Below are 17,238 nucleotides of genomic sequence, written 5' to 3' on the forward strand. Positions count from 1 at the left end.
CCACTGTGAATGGCGCATGCGAGGGATCTAGGTTGCACCCTCCTTAGGGGAATCTGAAACGTGATGATCTAAGTTGGAACAGTTTCATCCCGAGACCCTCTTCCCCCCACTCATCCAATACTAGTCCTGGTGTCAAAAAAGGTTGGGGATCACTGATGTAGAGACTGGGACATAGATACCATTTAAGGGGACATTTTTCAGCCTACCACACCATATTTGTCCATTCCTTAATTTATTCCTACACAGACCCTAATTGTATATGGGCTTTAGGAGCTACAGAAATCAAGAGAGAAAGGGACACAGTCCCTGCTCCCGAGGACCTCATGATCACTCCTGTGACCTTTCATACAATTTCCCAGATACTCCGGTGATAGACAACAGGGGTAAGAGATGGTAAGGATAGCCACAAGGACAACAGCTGTCACTAACCAGTAGCACTGTTCTGACACTTATCTGTGTGTATTAACCGACTCTCACCACAGCCTTATCCCCACCTGTGAGTGGGCTGCACAGTCTGTACTTTTCACCGCTCTGCAGGAGCACAGGGGAGAAGTGATCAAGGGGGCAAGGAAGGTGGTGGTCATGGAAGGTTTCCTGTAGGAAGTGCCACTTCCACAACACAAGGACAGGAATTAGAGAACGTGGGACTGGGTGGGGGTAGGATTGAGGCCTCCCACCTCCTAAGCAGAGGGAGGCAAGAGGGAGCTTGGATGCTCCCAGACTACAGTTAAGGAGAGACAGGAGAGTGTGAAGACACTGCAGGATGCCAGCTCAGGCAATGGCTGCCATTGAGGGTTCAGCAGAGGAGGGACCTGATCAAACTTGTTTCTCCTAGAGAAGGAGCTAGAATCCCAACTGTCCCTTCCATATGTATTTCCCAGTGTATTTCCAGCCTGCCAAGGAAATCTCCTGGAGAAGCAGAGGACAGAAGGGAGACTCCCCACCTTCCTGCTCTATCCATGGGGACCTCTTGCTTTCCTGGAGCAACCCCCTCCACCCCGAGGTTCCCAGGCCTGCAGCCAGTCCTGACAGGAGTATTCTCTTGCTGCTTCTGCTCAGGGCTGCACTTTGAGCTCCTGGATCAAGGTGCTGGGACCCCTAGTGGTCCCAGGTCCACTTCCAAGGACTCAAGGACTCCGTAAATCGCACCACCTTTGGGTAGGCACTCGGCGGGCCCTCTGCGCTCCTAGACCCAGGGACCTCAGTGTAGATCGCACTGGGCAGTGACTGCCCCCATCAGGTTCAGCAAGTGACTGCTCCCCTTTCACTGTCTCCCCAGCATTCCCGACACAACATAGGTGCTCAATAAAAATGTGACAACCCCAGAAAGAATGCCTGTGATGTGCCTTGCTGGCCCCGGCAGCACAGCGATGAGCAAGAGACCCAGTGTCACGCCCACACCTGGTGGGTGAGGCAGGCATCCTTCAAACCATCGCCCAAAAACTGCAGAAAGACCTGGGCAAGGAGAGTCGGGGCAGGAAAGGCTCTCCTGAGGGATTTTGAATTTGGCCTGATCCTGTCTTTGACAAGAACCGTCTAATCTGGTTGCAGGATTCTGGCTTGGTTCACTTGGGATTTGTTCATGCTCAGGTCTGAGGCCCCCGCTCTGCCAGCTGAAGTGAGTCTCGCAGCTCCCCTGTCCCCAGTTAGGGGACCTTCAGTGCCAGGCGGAGCGCTGAGAGCCATTTCTGCAGCCCCCACTAGGGGGCAATCCCAACTCCTACCCATCTCCTTTCTGTGCTGAGCCCCTTGGGCGAGAGAAAGCGGCACGAGCTGACCTTGGACGAACTAATATCGGGGTCCCAGGGGCAGGCAGCAGCCCCCAGCTTCCACTCCCTGCCTCCTTGCTAGGGGGGCTTGCTGGATCTCCAGCTGCCAGTTTCTCCCTGCCAGCCGCCCGTTCTTATTCTCCACTTCCACCTCCATTTTGCAGGGCAGGTGGGGGAAAGCAGCATTGCTTAGATTCGCTCTCCTCTTCAGTCGCCCTAAAAGGAAGGTGCTTTTATCCCCACTGTACAGGCGAGGAGGCTGGCTAAAATATGTTAGTATCCTGCAGAGGGGCATCCAGCCAGCAAGACGCTCCCACTCTCAGCAGAATACCCCCACTCCACTCCCACGGCCTCCCCTTTCCCGCTTTCCCACATTTCTGACTCCTCAATCCTCAGAACCACAGGTCTCTCTTCCCAAGAGGTGCTGCCTTACGTGGCTCTCAGAGGAACTGAAGTGTCAAAGGAGAGAGTAGCTAAAAGCCAGGTTCATCCTGGGAGCCAGGGCTGGAAAGAAGAGGGCCCCGCCCACTATCAGAGGCCAAATGGCAGTCCCTGCGCAGGATATATTCGGGGTTGAGCAGGAAGACCACAGAGGTACCAACCGAGGCCCAGCGAGGGGAGGCCACGCAGTCCACCCCGGACTCCCTGTCTGCGCAGCTACATTGCTCCTGGCTCCTGCACATGCTGGGCCGGTCCATCTCCTCTGGGTGGGGCTTCCTCTGGGCCCACTCTTGGCTGGAGATCAGGGACTTGAAGGTAATTAAGATATATCTTGCCCTGGAGGGCTTCCCAGCATCGTAGCGGAGATGGGCACCCCAGTAGAGAATTAAGAACTAACTGGGCATCTTGAAGAAGGGCCTAGAACTCAGACTAGGAGACAAGATGGAGTGCCATCAGGGAAGGCTTCCCGGAGGAGGAAACCTCTGTGCTGAGCAAGACAGCATAAGTGGGAGTAGGCTCAGCCAAGGCCTCTTTTTGGGTTGGGGCCAATCGTTGCCACAAAGACCTGATGGGCTGAGCAAGGAAGTGGAGAGGAGAGGAGGGCCCAGCCAGGTCCTGCAGGGCTCCGAAGCTGGGCTGGGAAGTCAGCACAAGCTGGGGTGGAGGCTCCGCTGAGCAGTAATGGGGGGAGGCCAAGGTCCTGGCCTGGAGCCTGCCGCCAGCAGGACAGAGAATCTGTCCTGGACTCTAAGCTTGGGGCAGGTTGGACTGCCAGGGAGGTGTGAGGGTGGGAACCCGGGGAAGGCGAGGAAGCCTCCTCCAGGCGTGGGGCAGCCCTGGGCCCTGCAGCAGGCAGACCTCTGGGAGGGCCTTGCTTTTCCTCCCTCCGGCCTGCCTGGTTTTCTCCTCACACCCTGTCGCAGGGTCTCCGTCCAGGCTGGGGTTCAGTTCTCTGCTCCTCCTCTCCGTGCCCTCCCCCGCCTGATGGCCCCACTAGTGCTGTGGTGGAGGAGAGCTCCGAGGTGAAGAGCGGAGTCCAAAGCCCCCAGAGCTGGGAGCGAATCCCGGCCTTGCGTCTCGCGAGCTGTGTGGCCTAGAGTAAGGAGTCCGACCTCTCTGGGCCTCAGCTTCCTCCGAAATGAATGCAGTCACGAAACGCGCCAACCCAGGAGGCACCCAGGGCATCCTGAACGCTCGGGCAGCGGAGGGGCGCGACCCCGCGGAATCCTCCGGCAGGGCGGGGCCTTCAGGCGGCTCCTGGGGTCCACGGGAATGAGCCGGCTTGGGGACGCGAAGGGAAACTGAGGCCGCGGAGGCGGCCGTTGACAGCGCGCTGCGCCTGCCGACCCTGCGTGGGCGGTCCCACTCGAAAGGACCCGGGCTCCTTTTGTCTGCAGCGTCCTCGCCGCCGCCGCCGCCTCCCTCCCTCCCGCTCTCGCCGCGGCCCCCGCCCTCCCCTCCCCTCCCCTCCGGAGCGGCGGGGGCTGCGGCGTCGCTGCTGACACGGATCGGCCGCGGCCGCCACCGGGCGGAGGCTGCGCGGCGCAGACCCAGGCGGGCGGCCCGGGAGGGCGCGCGGCGATGGCGGCGGCGGCGGGCGGGTGGCGGGCGCGGCGGGCGCGGGGCCCCGGCTGAGCTGCGGGCCGGCCCGGATGGCGGGCGGCGCGGGCTGGGCGGGCGCCCCAGCGGCTCTGCTGCGCTCCGTGCGCCGCCTGCGCGAGGTGTTCGAGGTGTGCGGCCGCGACCCCGACGGCTTCCTGCGCGTGGAGCGCGTCGCGGCGCTGGGACTGCGCTTCGGCCAGGGCGAGGAGGTAAGCGGGCCCCAGTCCGGTCCCGGCCCCGCCGCCCCTCCCCCAGCTCCCCCGCCGGCTCACCAGCGCGGCCCGAGGCGGTGGCCTCCCTCCTGCCCGCCCCTCCGCCGGAGCTCAGGACCTCGGCCCCCTTCCCCGGGCATCCCCAATCCAGCCGGGCCCTCGCTTTTCCCCCGGCGCCCCAGCCCGGAGCGTCAGCCTCACGCCAGGGTGGCCTCTGCGCCCACCTTCCCTCCTCGGCTGTGCGGGTCCTTCTGAGCTGTCTGCACATCCCCCCGCGTGTCTGGGGAAGAGCGCTGTCAGAACCCGGCCCTAGGCTCCCCACCCCACCCCCCGCTGCGGAGACCGAGATGCAAGGATCTGTGTGCGCCCTGCTGGGCCGGGGCAGGGGGTGAAAGGGACAGGTAGGGGCGCTCCGCAGCCATAGCTCCTCGGCGGCACCCACCCTGCCCAGGCGTAGAAGGTGTCTGCTGGGGCCACCGTGGATTCCCGGCCCAGTGCCGGGTGACCTTTCATTCAGGCTCTGCTGGGCAGCCGGGTTCGCAGCTGGCTGTGTTGGCTGCGGCAGGCCAGGCAAAGCCAGGCTCAGGGAGCAGTGACTGAGCAGGGGCTTTCCTGAGGTGAGGCCGCGTCTATTTGGGGAAAGCAGGACTGCTGTGGATTGTTAACAGGGCTGGAAGCGGAGGGCTGGTGCCGCCAGCCGGGTGGACGGAGTCCTATTACTGAACGCACACTACATCCGTGTCCTCTGGTGCCGCCGGCATGGGGACTGGGGACTGTGTCTTAAGGGGAGGACGGGACATCCACCTGGCTGAGATGGTCAGGAGTTTCCCCTGGACACAGAAGCCCTGAGAAGTGGGTTTCCAGGCCACCTAAGGCCTCAGCCCCCGCATGAGGGGGCCGGGCCCACGGGCCTCAAGTGGGCATTGGCTGGCTTTGTGTTCCCAGGACAGGTCAGGCCAGGCATTTTAGAACATGGGGGAAGCTGGGTGATGGCCAGATTGGGCCTGTGCCTCCATGTCACCAGACAGTGGGAGGTGATGGAGAATCATCTCTCCACCCACACCTGGGCATGGGCCAGGACCTGTGAGTTGCTGAGAGCAGTGGGCAGAAGAGAGCGAGGGAGCTTCAGGGTTTGAGAACTCAGGCACCCACCCCAGGAAGCACCACTCCAGTGCTTGTGAGAGCCCAGACTGCCCACTGCAGGTCTCTGCTGAGGGGCACTGCCTGCTGCCAGCATGACCCCTCTCCTTCTCCAAAGGCCAGTCAGGCCCTGTCTTTTTCCCAGTGGCTCCCATCTGGAGCAGACTGAGCAGACTTCTGGCATGTGGATGGCCCTGCTCCTTCCTCTCAGGACACAGGCTGCAGGCCTGGTAAAGCCACCAGCTCTGGCTGAAACCTGGAGCTCTGGAACCACAGAGCCTTAGTGGTGGGAAGGGCCTCCCAGCAACCTCTGGCAGGGGCCACCAGCTTCAGCCACGTGCCCAGCAAGCTTCACCCACTTCTCCCTGAGCTGGATAGCTCCTGCCATGAACCTTCTCCCTCACACACTCTAGAGACAGACCTGCTTGGCACTCAGTCATCGCAGTTCTGCACAGGGACTCACTCACCTGGGTCTCTCTTCTTTGGGGCAGCCTTTAAATATTTGAAAACAGCACTCCTGCCCCTTTTCTCCTTCCCAGCTCCTCACTCCCATTTTCCCTTCTCCAAGGTAAATACTCCGGATCCTGAAGTCCTACACCATTTCCATATGACCCAGTAGCCAGACCTCTGGCTTCCGGCCCTAAAGCTGCCATCAACTAATTCTGTGACTCAGTTTTCCTAGCAATAACATGAAAAGGCTGGACCAGCAGACCTCCCCCCGCCCCCTACAGCAGACTGTTCTAGCTTCAAGTCCTCACACATATGCACAGAGCTCAGGATGGGGCTGCCTCTGAATGGGGCACTGCACACTCCACTCATACTGAGTTTCTGGCCACCAAAACCTCCAGAGATCTGTTTTAGAAAACTCTGCCAAGCCAGGGATTCCTCACCCTTGGGGGAGGGTCAGTGATTTCTTTCTTTTAAAAACATACTCTGAGATTACTACAGAGGTGGTGGATATGCCTTGCAGAAAACTGGAAATAGGGACAAGCAAAATACAAAAGTATGTGTCCTATCTGTCAGGCAGCGCCTCGGTGACACTTCCGTCAGAGCTTTCCAGAGCTGTTTCTGTGCTTATATGTCAATTTTCTCCAGAAAATGAGATCATACTGTGCATACTGTTTTGTAACCTACTTTCATTCCTGGTAAATGATCATCACTTTTCTGCTTCAATAAATTTTCATCTCGTTTAATATGCAGACCTTTTTCAGATTTCCCTATTTGACCCCAAAATGTCCATTTTTGCCATTTCCTCTCCAGGACTGTGCAGTGTATGTGGTTGTTGTCACCTTTTGTTCTCTCTTACTGTACCACAATTCCTTTTTCTTTTAATAATCTTGGCTTGTGGAAGCAATTGGGCCTGTCATCTGTGTCAATAATTTCTTGAATCTAAGCCTGTTACTTGACCCTTAATCCCATTTAATTTCATCTTGTTCATTTCATCACATTGTATCAGTCAAGAGAAAGAATCTAACATCCTGCCTCTGTCACTCTCAGCTGTGCTGGTGCCTGTGGGCTGGAGAGGCAGTGTTTCGTGTGTCTGAATCCACAAGGCTGGTTAAACATGCAGGGCAGGACCATGGACAGGGCCCCAAGGCACTTGTTGGGGTGATTTTCTGCTCATACAGTATTGACCGAGACCCATGGAAATAGATTGGACGTCTCTGCTCACCACCCATCACATCCATTGATGCATTACAAAATTGGAGTGTTATTTTTCTGGCCGAGGGGAGGACTCCGTTACAAAAAGTGTACTCTGACAGTTTCTATTTCATTTGTTTAAAAATCAGGCAGTGACCCTAATTTCCCAGCCGCTTGGTGCCCTGGAGTGGATAATGATCATTTATTAGATATGGGGTTCAGTGAACCTAGAGCTGATTGTCCACAGTTTACCACCTACCCCCAGAATACCAGGGATACCAGGATCAAATGCGTTGCAGAAACCAAAATATACTAGGTCAAGGTCATAAAGTATGAAATAAATATCCATGAGGCCATATGAAATATACATATATATAAATTATTGAACAACGAATAATTAATAAGTAATAGGAAAATCTCTCATATAGAAGAAATCCAAATAACATATGTTGATAATTGCCCCATTGAGGAAGTGAAGCATAACTTCCCCCCTATAAGCATAAGATGTTCGTAGTGGTTTCCTTATAAAGGGTAGAGTTTGGAAAATGGGGGGAAGGGCAACTGTAGAATGGAAAACCCAACAAACACTGTCTCAGAAAGTGATCAAGGCCAACATCAATAGTGACAAATTATGATGATGGCATATACCCTTGGTGTGATGTGGTGAGAATAGACCTTTTCCTCTGTGGTCTTCCTCCCAAACAGTAATTTCAGTCTAGTCATGAGAAGAACACCAGAATAATCCCAACTGAGAGGCATTCTGTGAAATACCTGATTAGTACCTCTCAGAATTGCCCAGGTCATCCAAAACAAGGAAATGCTGAGACACTGTCACAGCCAAGTGGAGACTAAGGAGGCGGGATGACTAAATATAGTATCATTGATGGGATCCTAGAACCAGGAAGAGGACATCAGGCAAAAACAGGAAGTCTGGACCAAGTGTGAACTTTAATTAATAATGTTATTTATGGATTAATTAGTCCCTGATATTTCCCTGCTGTGTTGACCTAGGCATCACAGCAGAAAACAGGAGACAATGGGCCAGGCGCAGTGGCTCATGCCTGTAATCCTAACACTTTGGGAGGCTGAGGTGGGAGGATCACTGGAGCTCAGGAAGTTTGAGACCAGCCTGGGCAACATGGGGAGACCCCATCTCTACAAAAAATACAAAAATTAGGCCAGGCGTGGTGGCTCACGCCTGTAATCCCAGCACTTTGGGAGGCCGAGGCGGATTTCGAGGTCAGGAGATGGAGACCATCCTGGCCAACATGGTGAAACCCATCTCTACTAAAAATACAAAAAAAAATTAGCTGGGTATGGTGGCCCACACTTGCAGTCCGAGCTACTTGGGAGGCTGAGGCAGGAGCATGGCTTGAACCTGGGAGGCAAAGTTTGCAGTAAGCTGAGATTTCGTCACTGCACTCCAGCCTGGTGACAGAGTGAGACAACAAAAAATCTGCATTTCTTTCTTTTTCCTTTTTTTTTTTTTTTTGTGGCAACAACAACAAAAAAGAAAGAAATGTAGGTTTTTGAGGGATGGAGGCGCACCACTGCCCTGACCTGAAAGTCGACAATGCCAGGGGAGCAGGACTCTGACAAGGACGTAACATGATGGCTCAATGCCCTGACCCCAGGCTGCCTTCTGATGTATTGCATTGTCTCTCTGATCTCTTTGGGCCTCTGTTTACTCATCCATCAAATGGGGCTGATCAGAGTCCCCATTCCATAGGGTTATCGTGGGGTTTGGCTGAGTTAATACACACAAAGGGCTCAGCCCAGTATCTTCACAGAGTGGGCATAACATCAGAATTGCTGGTGCTCTCATTGTGATTATTATTATTTTCTAAACACTTGCAAGCATCTTTGAGAGGCTGTTCTGACTGGGGATTTGCTAGGGATTAAGGTCAAGATCTGGCACCGGCCTCTGTGTTCTCAACCCACCCTCCTGAACCAGCTGTGGTGTTCCTGCCCCTCTTGCGTCCTCTCAACAGTCAGAGAATGGCAGACGTTGAAAGCAGCCAGAGATGTCCTGGACCACACTTCCCTGCAGCACGGTCCTCTTCCTTTTCCGGTTTGAAGGCCATCCTTCTTGCTAGAGAAATGGAAATAAGAATAATCAAGTAGGCCTCTGCCATGCATGAACACAGCACCATCTTCTCGGGGCAGTGGGCCTGTCCTGCCCTGATGGAGATGAAATGACGGGCCCCATTGGGCTCCCTGGGTCCTCAGGTCCTCTCTGAGCTAATGCCTGCTATGGGGGAATTGCCAGTGCCACTTGCCTTAAGCCTGGGTCTTTAAAATGGCAAAGGAATTGGGGTGCTAGGATGGGCTGAGACCAGCCAGGAGCCAGTCCTGGGGCTGGGGTCGATGTCTTCTGAGATATGTGGGCTTCCAGGGACAGGAGCACCTGGAACTAAAGCTCCTCTGCTCAGGAGTGGGGATTGGGTAATGGGGAAGATACAACTGTGTCCTCCACAGCTGTGGCCAGAGGGAGGGGTGGAGGGGAATGCAGGGCCAGATCAGTGGTTCCCTGTAGGCAGTGAGGAGACCCAGGCGGCCAGGAGCGGATGTGTGTGTGAGAACAGGGGGAGCAGGGATGGAGGCAGGAGGCCTCCTCAGGGGACTGTGGCACATGGTAAGAGAGGAGAAGCATCCTGACTTGGGCAGTGGCGGGGGGTGCAGAATTGACAGGGGCCTGGAAGGCCAGCAAAGCCCCAACGAGCGATTCCTAAAAGGTGGTAGTTAAAGGTGCTCTTTTGAAACCCGGGCCCCTCCATGTGCCCCACCCTAATGAGGCCACTGTGCAGAGACAAGGTTGGCATGTCAGAAGGAAGGCCCAGGTGCCCTGAGCCTGGCAGGAAAGGTGGGGGCGCCTGGGACCTGAGCAGGAGAGCAGGACAGGAGTGGGCCCGGAGAGGCCTTCTCTTTCCTGTGCTTCTGGGACCTGTGCTTCCGAGGTTGGAGGTCATCGTGGAAGTGGGGCCAAGGCTGGGGTCCCTTGGGGCCGGGGGATGGGTGCATGGCACCACACTCTGCATTGGGGTGGGAGGACGAAGCCTAGCTGGGCACCCTCTGGCCTCTGATCCCCACCAGTTTGGCTGTGCTGGGAGGAGGCTAGATGAGGAGAGTCCTCTGGGACTCATCCATCTTATCAGACACGCCCCGCCACCTTGGTTTTTCTTTTTCTTTTTTTTTTAATTGAGTCAGACTCTGGCTTTGGAGTTCAGGCTAGAGTGCAGGGGTGCCTCATGGCTCGCTGCAGCCTCGAGCTCTTGAGCTCATGCCATCCTCCCACCCCAGCCTCCCAAATAGTTGTCACTGCAAGTATAGGCCACCACGCTCAGCTAATTTTTTGTCAGACACTCTTTTTTTTTTTTGAGATGAACTCTCACTCTGTTGCCCAGGCTGGAGTGCAGTGGAACCATCTTGGCTCACTGCAACCTCCACCTCCCGGGTTCAAGTGATTCTCTCACCTCAGCCTCCTGAGTAGCTGCGTTACAGGTGTGTGCCACCATGCCCAGCTAATATTTTGTGTTTTTAGTAGAGATGGGATTTCGCCATGTGGCCAGGCTGGTCTCAAACTCCTGACCTCAAGTGATCTGCCCGCCTTGGCCTTCCCAAAGTGCTGGGATTACAGGCATGAGCCACCACACCTGGCCTGTCAGACACTCTTGATGAAGGCTGAATTCATTTAGCAAACCTTGCTGAGTTCCAGCGTCATTCTCAAGACACTGGAGTTCTGGAGAAGGAGGGCGCATCGGTGTTGAGGGGGCCATGCTACGGTGGGTGTGATCCCTGCCTCCATTGGCGAGACCTGAATGGGGGATGTGTAGCCGCGAGTAGGGGGAAGAGTCAGCCCTTCCCATCAGCAGGACGTGCCCTCGGAGGGGTTTCAGTGGGTAGAAAACCTTGAACCAGCCACAAGCTTCCCTTAGGGGCATCCAGCCCATGAAGTGGGATGCTCCCCCTGTACAGGTGGGTCACGAGGCTGGACGAGCAGAGTGACTTTCAGACTTGGCCCTGGCTCTGAGGGCCAGGGACCTTCCCTAGCACCAGGAAGAAAACCAAAGAGGCAAAGGAGGAGAAAGGACCAGGCAGAGGGAGGACAGCCTGGGTCAGAAGATTCCTGCGAGCCGCCCAGGCTGGTGGGCGGGGACTAGGGAGCCCAGGAACCCAGAATGGGGGTGGATGACTGCAGTGACACCCCTTTTTCCATAGGCAGGGCCCTGCTGCCTGAGAAGGTCGGTGCTGGGCAGCACTGCCTTGGAGGGCAGTGTGGAGCTGGGGTGGGCAGCAGGCTCCTGGACACGGCCCCCTGGCCTGGGCAACCTGCTGCCAGCAGGTATAGGGCATTCACAGGTCTGTGGGGCGGAAGGGGTTCTGCCTCGGCCCTGGAGTGTGGGGTAGGGGGCTCCTTCCCCTCCTGTTGCAGCACCCCGTTGGCCCACCCAGCAGTTGTCCCCACCCCAGCCCTGAGCAGTGCCACCAGGAACAGTGCAGAAGGGGTACCTGACAGCTGGCTGGGATTGACTCTTCCTTTTTTTTTTTTTTTTTTTTTGAGGCAAAGTCTCACTCTGTTACCCAGGCTGGAGTGGAGAGGCGTGATGATCTTGGCTCACTGAAACCTCTGCCTCCTGGGTTCAAGCGCTTCTCCTGCCTCAGCCTCCCAAGTAGCTGGGATTACAGGCACACATCACCACGCCTGGCTAATTTTTTGTATTTTTAGTAGAAATGGGGTTTCACCATGCTGGCCAGGCTGGTCTCGAACTCTTGACCTTGTGATTCACCTGCCTTGGCCTCCCAAAGTGCTGGGATGACAGGCGTGAGCCACCACATCCAGCCTGGGATTGACTCTTAGAGCTGAGCCACACCTACCTGGGCAGGATGGAGGGGACATGGCGGCTGCCTGGAAACGGCATATGGCATGCCCAAGTCACCGCTGTCCTCCCAGCCCCAAGTTATTGCATAAATGCGCTGACAGTTTATAGAGTTGTTTTTTATTCCTAGGCCAGCCGTGGTGGCTCACGCCTGTAATCCCAGCACTTTGGGAGGTGACTATTGCATCATTTCTTCACCCCCGTCCCCCATGACCCACACGGGCACTGAGCTGCCCTCAGTCCTAAGACTGCACCTCCGACCCCTTTGTCTGCCCCGTACTCTCCAGGCACAGGCTCTCTTGTGCAACGACCAAAGTCTCCTGCAGCCACTGGTAATTTTCCATGGACAGGAGGATATGGGGACCCAAGGAGGCCAGGACCCACCCAGCTTGCTGGCTGCCTTTGTATTTCTTTTTTTTTTTTTGAGACGGAGTTTCGCTCTTGTTACCCAGGCTGGAGTGCAATGGCGCGATCTCGGCTCACCGCAACCTCCGCCTCCTGGGTTCAGGCAATTCTCCTGCCTCACCCTCCTGAGTAGTTGGGATTACAGGCACGCGCCACCATGCCCAGCTAATTTTTTGTATTTTTAGTAGAGATGAGGTTTCACCATGTTGACCAGAATGGTCTCGATCTCTTGACCTCATGATCCACCCACCTTGGCCTCCCAAAGTGCTGGGATTACAGGCTTGAGCCACCACGCCTGGCCTCCTTTGTATTTCTTAATCCCTTTCATCATCAAGGTAACCAGGAGGCTCCGGGAGGTGAAGTGACTTGTCCAGGGTCGTGAGTAACTGGAAGAGCTGGGATTTGAACCCAGGTCTGTCAGGTTCTAAAGCTGCCTTCTTAGCTTCCTGCAGTTGGGGGTCTCATGGTCTTAGAAGGTCAGGGGAGGGAGAGAATGACCTGATCTGAGTTTTGGAAATCTAACAGTGGAGAAATCTGAAATTTGAGGCTTCCTCTGGCTGGGGAATTTGAATCTGGGGGGTCTTGACTGGGGAAAGCACAGATCAGAAGTAGGTCTGGGATCTGCAGGGTGGGCAGGCACTGCCAGGGGCCCTCCCATGGGCGCCACAGGCAGGGCCACCCCAGCACTGGGCGGGGAAAGGAGGCTGTGCCAGCAGGACCTGAGGTTTCAGACGGAGGGAGGCTGCCAGTGAACTACACCTGGAATCATGCATCCGCACCACTTCCTGTTCAAATGGTGATTCCACGGCCCTGGGAGGCGTGCGTTTCTCTGACTGCTCTGGTTTCCTGCCAGGCACCATAGGTAGTCCTCTGCAGGCCCAGGCTGTGTGGGGCTGATTCTTCTGTGTCTCTAGTTGGCCACCCCGTCAGCGCCTGGACCACACGCTCTGCTCCTGCATCCTCCTCGGCCGGCATGGCAGATCCTCCCCAGTCAGAGGCCCTGGAGCCCTAGCCAGCCTCGGCCCCATCCTGCTCTCCTGCCCCTTCCCCACATCCACTCTTCTCCAGCACCTCAGTGTAGGCCAGGCCGGCTCTCACATTCTCTCCCTGCCCTGGGGAAGTGGCAGGGAGCTGGGCCCTGGTGTCAGGCACACCTGGTTTGAGACCCAGCTCTGCTACTTACTTGCTGTGTGACTCTGAGATGTTACTTAACCTCTCTATGCCTCAGTCTCCTCATCTGTATAGTGAGGATAATATTAACAATGCATGTTAAACCCTCAAAATGACACGGGACATAGTAAGTGCCACACATGTTTGTTAAAATGACCATTACCACCAACTCTAGGTTTTCTGAGTCAGCTGTCTGATCTGCTCTTTTACAGATTTTTTTGAGGGCCGACTCTGTGTCGTGTTTGGGGCCAAAGGGTATAAGATGAGTAAGATGGGATTCCTTCCCTGCGGTGGGGCAGGTGGTGAGATGTAGAAACCTTGGTCAGACCTGCGGGAAGGCTGGGGCCAGAGGCTTGCGCAGGTGTGGCTGAGGCAGGAAGACAGGACAGTCGCTCTGCCTGGGAGGTGAGGAAGCCTTTCTGGAGTGGGGCTCCAGAAATGGATGGCAGAGCTGAGTTTGGAACCGGGTCTGCCAGGGTGGAGGGAAGGGGTATACCAAAGGCGAGACCTACCTGTGCAGAGGGTGGGGGGCAGGGGCCGACCAGGCAGGCTGGAGGCAGGAGGTGGCAGGGCTCGATTTTACCCCAAAGGTGTTGGAATAAAATGTTGAAGAGGTTTAAGCAGAGGGCCACACGGCTCTGGTACCTTCAGACAAACCCGCTTCAAAGTAGCATGGGTGGGAGAGAAGGGGCCGAGGTGGGAGGTTTCTGTCCCAGTTCAGGGGCAAGGAGAGGGGAGCCTGAGGATGGAGAGAAGGGGAGGGCTAGAGGGAGGCTCCCCGACAGTCTGGAGGCGTTCACGTGAGTCCCCCGTGATCCCCATCTCGGTGACCTGACCGGGTGCTGGATCTCTGAGCGCAGTGCCGGTGGCGCTCACATGCCTGCCGAGCTCACATGGCTCCAGGGCCTGCCCTCGCTCTCAGGAATCTTTCCAAGGGCAGCTGCTCTTTTTTTTCTTTTTTGAGATGGAGTCTCGCCCTGTTGCCCAGGCTGCAGTGCAGTGGCGCAATCTCGGCTCACTGCAACCTCCACCTCCCAGGTTCAAGTGATTCTCCTGCCTCAGCCCCCTCAAGTAGCCCCCTATGGTAGCTGGGATTATAGGCACGCACCACCATGCCTGGCTAATGTTTGTATTTTTAGTAGAGACGGGGTTTTGCCATGTTGGCCAGGCTGGTCTCAAACTCCTGACCTCAGGTGATTCACCCACCTCAGCCCAAAGTGCTGAGATTACAGGTGTGAGCCACTGCCAGCTGACTTTTTTTTTGTATGGTGGGGTTGGAGTCTTGCTCTGCCATCCAGTCTGGAGTGCAGTGATGCAATCTCAGCTCACTGCAACCTCCGCCTCCCTGGTTCAAGTGATTCTTCTGCCTCAGCCTCCCAAGTAGCTGGGATTACCGGTGCCTGCCACCATGCCCAGCTAAGTTTTTGTATTTTTAATAGAGACGGGGTTTCACCATGTTGGCCAGGCTGGTCTCGAAATCCTGACCTCAGGCGATCCACCTGTCTCGGCCTCCCAAAGTGCTTGGATTACAGATGTGAGCCCCCACGCCCAGCCTGCTCTTTATTTTAAAACAGAAAAAAAATTATCAAATATTGTGGGTTTTTTTTTTTTTTGAGACAGAGTCTCACTCTGTCATCAGGGCTAGAATACAGTGGTGAGATCTTGGCTCACTGCAACCTCTGCCTCCCAGGTTCAAGTGATTCTCCTGCCTCAGCCTCCCAAGTAGCTGGGATTACAGTCTCCAGCCACTACGCCCAGCTAATTTTTTGTATTTTTAGTAGAGACAGAGTTCTACCATGTTGGCCAAGCTGGTCTCGAACCCCTGACCTCGTGATCTGTGCTCCTCGGCCTCCCAAAGTGCTGGGATTACAGGCGTGAGCCACCATGTCTGGCCCGGCCATATTATTCTTGATATAGAAATTTAAACTACTTTATAGGAAAAAGAAAGCTAACTAGCACTGAATTGAATTTCTGTACCTGAAGACCCGCGTCCTGACCTTGGCGGTGACCCACATCTGGTTGTGACTGCCTAGTGTGAGCTATCATGACCCTCTTCCACCTCGAGCTATTTCCTGTGCCTGAATCCATCCTGGAGAGGGTCGTGTCTCCTCGCTCTCCCACCCCTGCCTCATCCCAGGTGGGACTGGTCCTCCACCCATCATTATTACTGTCTGCGCAGGGCTCTGTTCTGCTCGGCCCAGCTCACTGAGTCCAGCCCACCTGGCTGGGCACCTGGGCCAGCTGGTCAACCCCTGGGCTCATCCTCTGCTCTGGTGTGAGCAGGGTGGAGCCCAGGGGGCATTTTGCTGCCCAGGTGATGCCTTCAAGAGGTTGGAAGGGGCGGGTGTCTGGAGCCAGGCTCCCTGCTGAAGGCCTGGAGGAGGAGTCCTAGGTACCCTGGGCTGAGCTGCACCTCCCTCAGTACCCCTGGCTCTGCTCCCAGCCCAGGCGCTCAGCTGCCAACCAGAGGTGTGGGCATCTCAGAGCCCCTGACCCCCAGGGGGCATGTCCTAGACACTGGGTGGGTGGAATCCAGGGCCTGTTGGCTCACTTGTCTGGCCAGAGGCACTGGCTTTGGGCTCCTGGTCACCTGTTCTAAAAATGGTCATGTCTCCTCCTTCTCTCTCCCCTGCCTCAACGTAAGCCTTACTCCTGGCATGAGGGTACCTGTTTCTCCACGCCCCCATCAGCACCGTTATTTTAATATATTCGTTTCTGCCAGTTTGATAGGTGTGTAACGGCATTTCAGCTTTTGTTGACGCTCTCATTTCTAATTGCTCATGAGACTCAGCATTTTTTCCACGTTGCTATTTACTCTTGATATTTCTTTCTGCGTAAACTGCCCTATCGATCTTTTTTGAGCATTTATCAAGGGGAATTTTTGGTTTGCCCTTTATTTTAAAGTCAGTTTTATATATTTCAACAGGGTTTGTCATTTTTTCTTGCTCCGTTGCTTTCTTCTTTCTCTCTGTTAATCATCTTATTGCTCAAAATCTTTCCTATGAGTGAATGTTTTCAATTATATCACATCTGTGTTGTTTCTGATTATATTTATCACTTCTTTAGTAGACACTTATTTTCCATCTCTAGCAAGAATAAATAAACTATTTTGTTTATACCAGTTATAAAAATATTTATTTTACCCATTTGGAATTTATTATAAGATTCATTCAACATTTAGTTCTTTTTTTTTTTTTTTTGAAAGCAAACTGGCATTCTCTCGACTCACTGCAACCTCTGCCTCCTGGGTTCAAGTGATTCTCCTGTCTCAGCCTCCCAAGTAGCTGGGATTACAGGCAGGTACCCACTACCACCACCATGTTGGCCAGACTGGTCTCAAACTTCTGACCTCAAGTGATCTGCCTGCCTCAGCTTCCCAAAGTGCTGGGACTACAGGTGTGAGCCACCTTGCCTGGCCTCAACATTTAGTTCTGTTAATAATTTGAATTTGTTTCTAAACCAGAACTAAATTCCATAAGTCAGGTTTTTTTCTTTTTTTTTTCCCCACCCTCTTTATTTTGAAAATATTCGACAGAAAGTTGAAAACCAGTGTGATGAACACCCAGAGAGCCTGCACCCCAACTCACCAGCTGTTTAGTGCTTTGCCACATTTGTTTTTTCTTTCACTCTATCTTTTTTTTTTTTTTTTTTTTTTGAGACAAGGTCTGACTCTGTTACCTAGGCTGGAGTACAATGGTGCGATCCTGGCTCACTGCAGCCTTAACTTCCTAGGCTCAAGCGATCCCCAGCCTCTTGAGTAGCTGGGACTAACAGGTGTGTGCCACCATGCCCAGCTAATTTATTTTTATTTTTTGTAGAGATGGGGTTCTTGCTGTGTTTCTCAGGCTGGTCTTGAACTCCTGGGCTCAAGCAATCCTCCTGCCTCAGCCTCCCAAAGTGCTGGGATTCCAGGCATGAGCCATCACACCTGGCCTTCACTCTATCTCTTATCTGTCTGTCTGTCTATCCGTGTATATCTCC

General features: G+C 54.7%; 1 protein-coding gene across 1 annotated transcript in view; it reads left to right on the top strand.

Annotated features, from left to right (window-relative positions):
- Positions 1 to 3,862: 3,862 nt before the first annotated feature.
- The window catches only part of RAB11FIP4 (RAB11 family interacting protein 4), a 133,590-nt gene continuing 120,214 nt past the window's right edge, over positions 3,863 to 17,238 (top strand). Inside the window, exon 1 of the mRNA XM_021669766.2 lies at positions 3,863 to 4,021. Within this exon, the coding sequence (XP_021525441.2) occupies positions 3,863 to 4,021 (159 nt within the window). The remainder of the gene's footprint in view (positions 4,022 to 17,238) is intronic.

Source organism: Aotus nancymaae, unplaced genomic scaffold (genome assembly GCF_030222135.1).
Source record: "Aotus nancymaae isolate 86718 unplaced genomic scaffold, 86718_ANA_hifiasm-v0.15.2.pri h1tg000072l, whole genome shotgun sequence".
NCBI lineage: Eukaryota > Metazoa > Chordata > Mammalia > Primates > Aotidae > Aotus > Aotus nancymaae.